Source organism: Rhineura floridana, chromosome 14 (assembly GCF_030035675.1).
Source record: "Rhineura floridana isolate rRhiFlo1 chromosome 14, rRhiFlo1.hap2, whole genome shotgun sequence".
NCBI lineage: Eukaryota > Metazoa > Chordata > Lepidosauria > Squamata > Rhineuridae > Rhineura > Rhineura floridana.
Genome location: NC_084493.1, coordinates 3234946 through 3247054, shown reverse-complemented (window position 1 = coordinate 3247054; position 12109 = coordinate 3234946). Strand labels below are relative to the sequence as shown.

The 12109-nt window shown below is 45.4% G+C and overlaps 1 protein-coding gene across 2 annotated transcripts in view; it reads right to left on the bottom strand.

Moving 5' to 3' along the window:
• The window catches only part of MEGF11 (multiple EGF like domains 11), a 366020-nt gene that overhangs the window by 244707 nt on the left and 109204 nt on the right, over positions 1–12109 (bottom strand). For both annotated transcript variants that reach the window (XM_061595615.1, XM_061595614.1), the window contains exon 6: positions 617–709. In XM_061595615.1, coding sequence (XP_061451599.1) covers positions 617–709 — 93 coding nt within the window. The remainder of the gene's footprint in view (positions 1–616; positions 710–12109) is intronic.

Genomic DNA, 12109 nt, shown 5'->3' with positions numbered 1-12109 from the left:
CAGCCCCAGTTTAAAGGCTCCTTTGCTTGGCTTTGTATATAATGGGTAAAAAAGAAAAAAATTCACTAAATGGCGCAAAGCATGGAAGAGAGAGGAGCTCTGCATGGCTCATCAGTAACGGCGGCATAGATGTTAGCCAATAAGTGTCTGTAACACTTGTGCAACCACGTTCCATTCAGCAATCACAACAGCTTTTCTGTCTTGGGGGGGGGGAATCAAATTTTCCCCATAAAGAAAGCAGAAAGAATCCGGTAGTGAGGAAACACAATAACCTCCCAGCAGAAGCTCAACCTCAAAGGAAAATGCTTGGATGGTGAGCAACACATGAATAATAGCGCACTTATAACTTAAACTGACTGTGCACAAAAATTTCACAGAATACAAACAGTAACAGAATTGCTGCTTTATTGGGATTATACTTATCTCAAGCTAGATGCCCAATGTCTTAAACCGAGAGATTTATCATCGGGTAATGTCCACTTGGGACTTCCGTACAGAAGTATAAAAGATGTTCCAGGTGGAATGCGCTTATATTGCACACATTGCAATCTGGTTCCTACAACTGTGGGTCATTCGTTCACAGGTTATGGAGCATCAATGCTCTTTTCCTACTCACCACTGGAACAATCTGGACCGCCCCATCCTGGTTCGCAGTGACACGTATCTGGAGAAACGCACCTTCCATGCACACATTCTTCTGTGCAGAGAGCTGGGAGCAAGGAAAAAATGCATATATTTGTTACAATGCAACATTAAAAAGATCAAAGATACACAAATGATTTGTTTACTGCATATTATCAATGTAGATTTCTAGCTATAAAGATTGCATATATATATATAATGTAAATTTCTAGCTGTTTGCATCCTTATGGCTTTTATAACATATATGAATATTCAATATATGAAAAGCCCCCCAAAATATGTGAGCAAAATGTAATTAAATACAATATCAGCCTTAAAGCCTAACAAATTTAGTATGGCTTAAGGTTTCATGGACTAGAGTGCACCTAATGAAGTGGACTTTAGTCCATGAAAGCTTATGCCATAATAAATATCTTAGAGACGTATCCAACTAAACAGTTCTACTAAGTGCAAGGAATTTGAGCTGCACAATGGAACTTCCCGGCCCTCTCCTCTCCCTGTGCGCACCCCAGGTCTGCTCTGGGGTTTCCCCCAACTCTGCAGAACAGATTTACAGGGTTCACAGGGAGAACAGAGGGCAGGGAAGTTCCATTGTGCAGCTCAAATTCCTTGCGCTTAGCAGTACTGTTTAGTTGGATACGTCCCTAACTCTTTAAGGTGCCACAAGATTCTTCTTTGTTTTTGCTAACACAGCTGACCCTCTGGAAACTATTTAAATGACAATATGAGGCCTAGAGAACCAGAAGTAAAGCTTTCCAAATAAACATTTGTAGCATCTTCTGATCCACTAGGACAGCCTTTCCCAACCGGTGTGCCTCCAGATGTTGTTGGACCACAACTCCCATCAGCCTCAGCCACTGGCAATGCTGGCTGAGGCTGATGGGAGTTGTGGTCCAACAACATCTGGTGGCACACCGGTTGGGAAAGGCTGCACTAGGAACTGCAGGTTTGTTGTGGTCTGGGCCTTGTAAAAGCTGGCCTGAGCCCCCACAGGGCACTGAACAAGCCTTGAATGAGGACTTGGCTGTAATCACCTGGTTCTGCTTGATAGGTATCAGGTGAAGATGTAATGGCTTGTTTGGATATAACATTAAACCATAGTTTAGCACGACAAAAATTAGTGTTGCTGCTGCATTGGAAGACAAGGAGGGGACATGTAAATCCGAGGTTCGCTCCAGCTTGTTCTTGCAACACTAAACTATGGTTTATTGTGAAGTCCAAATCCCCCCATCCTCTGGATTCAGACAGCAGGGAGAGATGCAATACGGCAAGCTCTGGAATTGCTCCCAAGCATTGCTTTGATCAAGGTCTAAGCTCAGAACCAAACCAGGCGATGTGGTACACAAACAGCAATGGTGTGCATGGCTTTTAAAAAAGTAAATAGCACACACAAAGGCCCTAATGTGGATTGGGACCCACATGGGGGGTGGGACTAAAGAGGTCTATAGCCCTTTGCCCACCACTGCAGTCCCAATTCAAACTGGAAGTCCCAACCTGCAAGGGAATCTTCCCCCCCACACCAGTGCAAATTGCCATTCTCTCCCCTGGAGGAGCTATGCAGATTCATGGAAAGAAAAGAGAGGAAACCATATGCAATACATACTGCTTTTTCTGAGTATTTCAAAGAGCTTCACATACAGTATGTCAACAATTCTTAAAATCTGTCTTACATGGAAACTTGAAACCTGAACATCAAAAAGAAGATAGGAAGCTGTCTTATACAGACTCAAGACTATCGGTCCATCTAGCTCAGTATTATCTGCACTGACTGACAGCAACTTTCCAGAGTTTCAGGCAAGGGTCTTTCCCAGTCCTACCATGAAGATGCCGGGGACTGAACCTGGGACCTTCTGCATGCAAAGCAAGTGTTCTACCACCGAGCCACAGCTCTTCCTGCAGCACAAGTGTGTGTACACAGAGGTGGACCTAAACCAGGACAAAGAGGAATCAACATTCTGAGAAGTCCTGACATTACTCGATAACATTGGTGGCTCCGTGTCAGTGGGGCAATGGAATCCGCCCTGGCTTTGAATCCAAACTTTCAAGTACCAGCTTCTTGAAAGTTCAGACTAAAACCCAGAGCAGATTCCACTGACCCGGAGCCACCAGCCACTGAATGCTGGACGATCTTATGAAAGTCACCATTCTGTGGCCTCAGTTCACTTCACTGTAAAATGTAAATAGGAAAGACGTACTCGGCAGACCTTGGAAATCAAATGAGCTACAGAGTTTGTAAAATGCTTTGCACATTTGAACAGAAACATGTTTGATTGATTGACTATACTGAAAGTAGCAGCTGGGGTTCAATCAATCAAATCTACCCTCCCATTGGGAAATGGAGCTGCCACGTTTATGTTTCTAGATCTGTCCCATGAAGTGTGTGTGGGGGGGAGAGAGACACACACAGAGAGAGAAGAATGTGTCCTGCTGTAATCTTTAGCATTTAATTAATTTTTCATTCTATTAACATTCTACATAATAGCATACAAGGGTCCCCATGGCACTCTTCCTAATGTACTTTTGCAAATGATCCAGCCAGTTAATGGAACTAAAAAAATTACTTGTACCAGAAGGTCAAGCAAAAATAAAGATGAGCTTGTGCTCTTAGGCACCGCCCTTCCCTGCAGACCACCCAAAACCCCTGTGGAAAAGAAAGCTCGCACGAGCAAGGAAAGGTAGCATTATCGCCACCCAGGGTAAGCAGTATTTGCTTCTTATGTGCAAGAGTTCCATTGCTGTTGCATCTGCAGTCCTCCCCACCCCCCCGCCCACCCCTGCCCTGATGGACCATTTCACTAGAACAATCCAGCACCTCATTGATTAGTTTGTTATTAGCATTCTTGGCATCAGTAGAAGATCAGTATATGGAGCTGGATTCAGCCTGGTAATAAAATGACCTACATCAAAGCCCTGCCAAAACACCCAACTTTGTTGCAAATGCGTTTAGTATGAGCTATTGGGCCCCGTTCAAGGTCATGCAGCAACTGTTCCCCAGCATGGAATTTAAAAAGAAAAAGGGGGGACTCAAGAAGGGAGCAGGGAAACAGATTCACCTGATGCTTATCTCTTCTTGCTGTTTTAATTGCCATCACTAGTTTCCTCACAGCTCAAGCCACTGTGAAACATACCAATGGACTTAATCCAACTCCACACATCTGAATTTCCAACCCCCCCCCCCCAAAAAAAACCCCTGGTGTCAATTTTCAGATCCAAAGATCATTAAAACACTTGCTTAAAAAACAAGGTTTTCTGCAGGACACAGCTCTGTGGAAGAGTGCATGCTTCCCATCCAGAAGGTCCCAGGTTCAATGCATGGTAACTTGAGCTGTCTGAAATCCTGGAGAGCCTCTGCCAGTCAGTGCAGACAATGCTGAATCCTCCAGCTAGGTGTAAGGCAGCGCCTGATGTTCACAAGGAACATTCATAGCTCAGTGGTGGAGCACTTCCTTTGAAGCAGAAGGTCCCAGGTTCAATCCCCAATGGCATCTCCAGGTAAGGCTGGGAGAGACTCCTGCTTGAAACCCTGGACAGCTGCTGCCAGTCAGTGCAGACAGTATTGGGCTAGATGGACCAATGTGTCATGGCCCCGTCAGAGGACTCCTCAGATGAGGACGACTCAGGAGTAACAGCAGCAGACCCAGGAGCAGCAGGAGACACGGAGGAGCCTCCTGAGAATCCAGCTCCTTCTGCCCCTCAGCTGCAGAGCACCCCAGGGACAGCAGAGGCCCTGCAGCCAGACACAGACAGTGAACAGGATACTCCCCCCTCACCTGCAGAACGTAGACAGCAGAAGGTCAGGCAAAAGAGAGGCAGGCCTGTCTCCTTAAGGCCCAAACGCTGAGGGCTCACACCTGCTGTCCATCCTGCTCTTTATAAGGCACACCTTGGCTGCAGCTTGTTGCTGACTGCAACGTCAGGCATGGCTTTGTGTAGACCTAGTTTCCCTGCAGCATCTCTTTGATTGACCTCCTTGGCAATTGATCCCGGACCTCCACTGACCTCGCTTCTGGACTTCGGAATCGGCAAGTACGCTTCGGATAGGCCTGGCAGATTTACAACCCGACTGCTGGCTAAGGACTTTCCTTCCCTGCCAAAGACCCAGGAATTTCCAGCCCCCCCTGACACTGCTGATGCAGTGTAGAGCTGACACAATGGTCCGACTCGGTATAAGATGCCTCCCTAAACAGGGAGAAGAGCCACTGGAGGGTTGTTATTATTAAGCATTTATATATAGCTTTACTGAGTTCAAAGTGCTTCATGTATTTTTGCAGACAGCCACATCTGATAATAACAGTAATAACACTGAACAATTTGAAGCGTGCGAACCCCTCCACATGCATTTTTTTAGTCTGTAATTTGCAAATAAACTTTTCTAGCTGCTTTTTTCCTAATTTGCATGAGCTTAATTGTTTTAGAACACATAGCGGAGGGGTGGGAGCCTCAGGGTCAAGGGCCAAATGTGGCCCTTGAAGCCTCACCATCTGGCCCCCCGGGCTCTCACTCCAGGCCGCGTCATGCCCCTCACTGGCCCTGCTTTGCACCCTCAATGGGGTGGCTGAACTCAGGGTCTGTCTAATTTACAGACCTTTTTCTTTTTTTTGCTGAAGAGTGGGATAAAATGCTTCAAATAAATAATGTTATGAGGGTTTCTTTTTTTAGCAAACAACAAATATTGGTATGTCAGCATCCCTTTAAAAAGCACCCATAATGGAGTTTCATTTGAGCTGAAGCCCCGGAAGCCATTTATAACGCCAGAACATAGGCTTGAAATTATGGACGGTACTAATAGAGAATGAGTGCCCATGTGCAGAGTGCATTTCCATCAACACAAACCAGAGCCCATACCCCTAACCATCTTGGTAGGCCGCAGTACCTCTCATTTTACAAGCTAAGACCAGGCTCACAGGACTAGGCTGCCTAAAGACCCACAGTCCCAAATTATGAAAGAACAAAAGGGGAAGCAGTATAGGAACATTTTTCATAAAAGAGTGCAGGAAACCGACTCAGACTCCCTCATGTGCATAGCCATAATCCTGCAAAAGGTATAGGAGAAATTCCAACGACGCACACCTTTTGGATGTGAGCAAGTCTCTCATCAGAGCAGGGATTCAAAGCCACCAAGTTAGAGAACAGAAGAAGGAAAAAAGACTTTTCTGATGCCATCCGGCCCCCAAAAAGCAAATTCCCCCCTCTCCCTCATAAAAGGGAAAGCCAGATGGGCTCAATCAATCCTGCTAAATCAATTACATTAACACAATAACATTCCCCTGTATTGTTCCCAGCTCCCAAAATCCGCCGAGATGGCCGTCTTACTAGCCAGGCGGTCCTGAGCGGCCATTTGTACACTTATCAATGCATTACGAACTTCTTCAACTGGCTAATGGAGTTAACACATCTGCTGAATCGGCACAACACATGACCCAGGAATCCCCACGTGTAACTTTTTGCCTCCGCTTTCTTCCCTGCAATTCACCAATATTATTATTTCTAAAGTGTTTCGATCATTTGGCTTCCTTTTGGAAGTGAAGCCTTAACATCACACCCTGCATGTGCCAAGAAGCCAGAAACTCAGCCTGGTCTTTCGCAGACTCATTGGCAACCACTCTTCCTTCCAAGCCAGGCAAACAGAACAAGAGAATATATTTTGAAAAAAGATCCACCCACATATGTGGATCTGGTGCAGGAATGGGGAAGAAAGACGTTCTGTTTGTATTTTAATTCCAGCCTACCAAATTTGCACTTCTTGAACCAATACACAAAAACAAAACACAGATTTTCTTTGAAATTCACACTTCTCCCAATTTTGCAATGCGGATCTCTAACCAAATAATGCATACCAAAAAAGTGCACGTTAGTGAAAAGTGCACACAAGAATATGGGTATATTCATGAAAAGAACATAAAAATGCATTCTGCTGGGGAAACTTGCGTGCAAAAAATAATGTACTAGGCATAGTTGTATACATTACGAGGAATGTGCTGAAAAAGAGACTACAAGAAATGTGCAAGAAAATCCATACAAATCTTAATGCAGACTTAAAAAAAGAATTGCAAGTGTATGCAGAGATGAGATGAACTGAGTTTAAGACTGAAAAATCAGAAACCGAGAGAAAGCGAAATTGCATACTCTTCCTTTCCTAATCAAGTGCAAGCTTCCCCAATGTGGCGTCCTCCAAGTGCTTTGGACTACAATTCTCATCAGCCACAAACAGGACAGCTGCCCTGCACACTTTCACATCAAGGAGATTCTTGGAAAACCTCAAGAGGGCAACTACTACTGAGCTATAGCTGTCCCCACTGTCTACTCACAATGAACTATAAGTGCTCTTGGGCACTGACTTTTATCCCTCCTCTGGCTGAGCAGAGCACTGATCAGCATGCGGTTGAGAGTTCCGTAAGTGATAAAGGAGTTTCATCGGATATACGGTGCCATCACATTGTCATGGCCCCGTCAGAGGACTCATCAGACGAGGATGACTCAGGAGTGACAGCAGCAGACCCAGAAGCAGCAGACCCAGAAGGAGACACGGAAGAGACTCCTGAGAATCCAGCTCCTTCTCCCCCTCAGCTGCAGAGCACCCCAGACACAGCTGAAGCCCTTCAGCCAGACGCACACAGTGAACAGGATACTCCCCCCTCACCTGCAGAACGTAGACAGCAGAAGGTCAGGCAGAAGAGGGGCAGGCCTGTCCACTTAAGGCCAAAACGCTGATGGCTCACACCTGCTGACAAACCTGCTCCTTAAAAGTCAAACCTTGGATTCAGATTGTTGCTGACTACAACGTCAGGCGTGACCACTGTGTGTCTTCCTATTCCCTGAACCTTGACTTGGACTGATCTCTCGGCAAACTAGACCCGGACCTTCACTGACGTCTCTTCTGGATTTCTGGCTTGGCACGTAAGCTTTGAACAGCCTCTGCCCTTATCTTGCTTCCTCCTTGCTAGCCTGGCAGATTTATAGCCAAGCTGCCGGCTGAGGACTTACGGCCTGGCAATTACCAAGGACTCTCCAGCCCTGCCTGCACCCCCACCGACACTGCTGTCTCAGTGAAGAGCTGACACACATAGACTTGCTGGTGACAGTCCTTGTCCGCCACTCTGCACCTCCCTCCTGAACAGGGGAAGAGCCATCGCTGGGTGGCAGATCACCTGCTTTGCAGGTCCAATCCCCGATGGCATCTCCAAAATCCTGGAAAGCTGCTGCCAATCAGTGTAGACAGCACTGAGCTAGATGGACCAATGGTCTGACGCCGCACAAGGCAGCTTCCTGCATTCCTAAGCCAGCTTTCCCTCTGAAGAGATTCTCTTCTGGTATAATGTATTTATGTTTTATGTTTTCAAATGGATGTCGTTTGGAGACCTTTTAGGTAACAAGTGACTAATAGGTTTAATACACAAATGAAATAATAAAAATAATGGGTTGTAATTCCTACTTAGAGTAGACACACTGAAATGAATGTGCCTATGTTAGCCATGTATATTAACTTCAGTAGGTCAACTCTGAGTAGGACTAGCCTTGAATACCACCTGTTAATAACAACTGTGCCATTTGCTCCTTGGAAGAAGATCACATATAGATAGAGGCTACCTAGTGCTGGGATCCTTAGCTTCATCACTCACAGACATTGCATCTTCAACATTTTAAAGGCACCCCAAAAAAGTCTTAAGGCACAGCAGCCACACTCTCAGAACGCACAGAGCAAGAGATGGAGAGGAAAGCATCAGTGGCGCTGTTCCCAAGCATAGAGAGGGCCATACGGAGCCCTTCACCTAGAGTGGGCAGCTGTTGCTAGCTATTTTAGCGGGAGCTATTTTTAAATGCACATCCCTGGTTTGGCTCACAAGTAGGTGCCAATGTGTTCTCTCATGGCCATAATGCATCACTGGAATAATACAGAGACTATTTAGCAGTCTGAAGTGCGCTTGATTTAAAAGGCGATAAGTGGAATGAAGTGGGACTCTGCCAAAAAAGTAAAGTGGGCTATTACCAAATGAGGCATGATAGCATACATCACCAAAGGGCCTCTCTGCAGTTCTATGGAGCCATGTGCCCAGTTGGATCTGGAGACTTGGCCTGGCAGACCCTTTGCACCAGCTACGCCCTGCCGCGCTGATTCCTCCAATTTAAAGAAAGAAGATGCCTCTATCAGCCTTCGCCAACCTGGCGCCCTCCAGATGATTTGGACTATGGCTCCCATCTGCCTCAAGCCAGCCACTATACATAGAGATGGGAGGTTATCAAGCTGAGGAAGGCCATAAAAGATCTTAAAAAGCAATTCCAACACTGACTCAACCCGGGATAAAGTCTCTGCTTAAAAGGCTTGTTGGAAGAGGAGGGTCTTCAGTAGGTGCCAAAAAGACAACAGAGATTGCACCTGCCTAATATTTAAAAGGAGGGGATTCCACAGGGTAGGTGCCACTACACTAAAGGTCTGCTTCCTGTGTTGTGTGGAACGGACCTCCTGATGAAATGGTACCTGCAGGAGGCCCTCACCTGCAGAGTGCAGTGATTGACTGGGTATATAATGGGTAAGACGATCTTTCAGGTATCCTGTCTCAAGCTGTATAGAGCTTTGTACACCAAAACCAGAACCATGAACTTAGCCTGGTAGCTAATGGGCAGCTAGTGCAATTATTTCAGCAGCGGGGGGAAATGTTGGCAATACCCTGCCCCAGTGAGCAGACAGTAAAGGCAGATATTTCTGAGCAAGAACTCCCCTCAGCCACCTCAAAAGTAAAGCAAGCACAACAAAACCCCTGCATCTGACCCATGAGAGTTTCACCAAAATGTTCTCTCCCCTGGGATAATTTTCAAATGCATCCCCCCACCGCCACACACACACAATTAATTGATGGAGAACAGTTGGAAAGAATACAGGAGACATTTTCAGCACAACCCTCGTCCTAAACATCTGGAGGTAGAGACAGAAGGATCTGTCAATTTTGGTTCTCTCCGTTTCTCCTTTTTCCCATTTTAAATTTGATCCTCCATATTTCTGTAACAGTTTGCAATTTATTTATTTATTTTAAAAGATGAAAATTCTTCAGCATTTTAATGCGAATTTCTCCTAATAAACACATTTTTGGATGCAGCTTTAACTATTGTACACATTTTTGCAAGCAATTTCTCCTCATGTATAAGATTTATGTGTGTTATTTTCATTAATATATTCACTTCTATGCACACTTTCCCCTAATATATGCATTTTTGTAGACAATGCTTGGTCAGAGAACTGCACTGCAAAATTCGGATAAGTGTAAATTTCAAAGGATGGACATGTTTCGGTTCTGCTGTTGTTTTGGAAAGTGTAAATTTGATACATTCAGCTTTAAAGGTGAACTGAATCAAATTCCTCACCCATCCCCATCTAGAGGGGACCAGCTTTGGGAAGACCACACACTCCTTGTGGCCGGACCTGATTCGACAACAAATTATTTAGCTGGGAAACTGCCCATTTACTCTCTGGAGGTTTAATTCGCAAGAACAATCCTGTTCAATTCTCTGCAAGCGATAAAGCCAGCCAAGCTCCAAGACTCAATTAACATCTGGAAGTTTAATTAGGTTGTGACCAATGAACCAGCTTTGCAGTCGTAGGTTTTCATTTATCGGAATTCTTCAAAGGCACTGCGAAGCCCCTTGTTGCGATATTGATTCATTTTCATTTTTGTTCAAAGTTGTATGGCCAGGGGGAGAGGAGGAGAGTGCGATGAGCAACTGCCCCTCTGGATCAACAAGGGAATCTTTTTGGGAGATTCATTCTCCTGTTTAGACTCCCTGAAGTTCCGGGCTATTGTACAGCATGGGAAAAAGAAAAAAAGAACAAGGCGACTGGTTGGAGAGCGACACAGCTGGTGGGGAAGTATAATAGGGCAAAGTGGGAAAGATGCTATCTCAGAATTTGACCGTTCACATTGAGTCCTTTTTAAAGGTCATCTTGATTTAGGCAGCTATTGTGTTCTCTTCTTTTTATTTTTTTTTTAAAAAGAGGGTGACAAAGAAGTTTACCAGTACAAAAAGCAGACAGAGATGGAAAGGGGGACATTTCAAGAAAGAAAGAAAAAGAACCTCACCTTCAATTTTAAGCATGCCTTTTTACTGATCTCATGTGGTTGCCCACACCTGCAGGCTAAGACTGAAGTCTGTAGGTTCTCTGGTAAAAAGAAATCCTATGAAGTGGGAGGGGAATATTTGGCACACTTCTACTTGTGACCAGGTACACTGTGATGCAGACTGCCTATACAGAGTGCTTATACCTGTGCTTGGGCTGGAGAGAGGGACAGGACAGTATTTATTTATTTATTTATTTAAAACATTTATAACCCACTCTATCTCCGAGGACTCAGAGCGGCGAACAAAAAGCAAAGAACAATCCCATATAAAGATTAAAATCAGCATAATAAAAACAATATTAACTAAGCATATCAGCAGCAAGAGACTGTCAAGCAATAAAAACATCCTATACATCGCTCAAATTAAATGCTTGACGAAAAAGGAACGTCTTGACCTGGCGACGGAATACAACAAGAGAAGGAGACAACCACACTTCTATCGGTAAAGAATTCCAAAGTCTAGGGCAATAACAGAAAAGGCCTTCGTTCTGGTTCCCATTAGATGGACTTGAGAGGTTGGGGGAATCACAAGAGAAGGATCAGCGGAGGACCTCAAGGGCCGGGAGGGTTCATAGGAAGATATACGCCCAGACAAATAGAGAGGGCCCAAGCCGTGTAGGGCTTTAAAGGTTAAAACCAGCACTTTGAATTGAGCTCGGAAGCAGATCGGCAGCCAGTGTAGTTGTTGTAAAAGGGGAGTTGTATGGGCCCGTAGGCCAGCTCCTGTTAACATTCTAGCTGCCGCTCTCTGAACTAATTTAAGCTTCCGAGCTGTTTTCAAAGGCAGCCCCACGTAGAGCGCGTTGCAGTAGTCTAATCGGGATGTAACTAAGGCATGTGTTACCTTCATCAAGTCGGATATCTCCAGAAACGGGAGCAGTTGGCGGACCAGTCTTAACTGGGCAAAAGCACTCCTGGATACCGCCGAGACCTGGGCCTCCAGGTTCAGAGCCGAATCCAGAAGCACACCCAAACTGCGAACCTGGGTCTTCAGGGGGAGTGCAACCCCGTCCAACATAGGTAAATTCCCAATGTCCAGATCAGTCCTACGACTAACAAGGAGCACTTCTGTTTTGTCTGGATTTAGTTTCAGCTTATTCACCTTCATCCAGTCCATCACTGAAGTCAGGCATGGGTTCAAAGGGCGGACGGCTTCCCTAGTGTCTGGGGGAAAGGAGAAATAAAGCTGCGTATCATCAGCATATTGATGGTATCGCACTCCAAACCTCCGGATGACCTCGCCCAGCGGCTTCATATAGATATTAAATAACATCGGGGACAGCACCGAACCCTGAGGGACCCCACATGTTAGAGGCCAGGGGTCTGAGCAGAAGTCCCCGAGTAAAACCTTCTGAGTC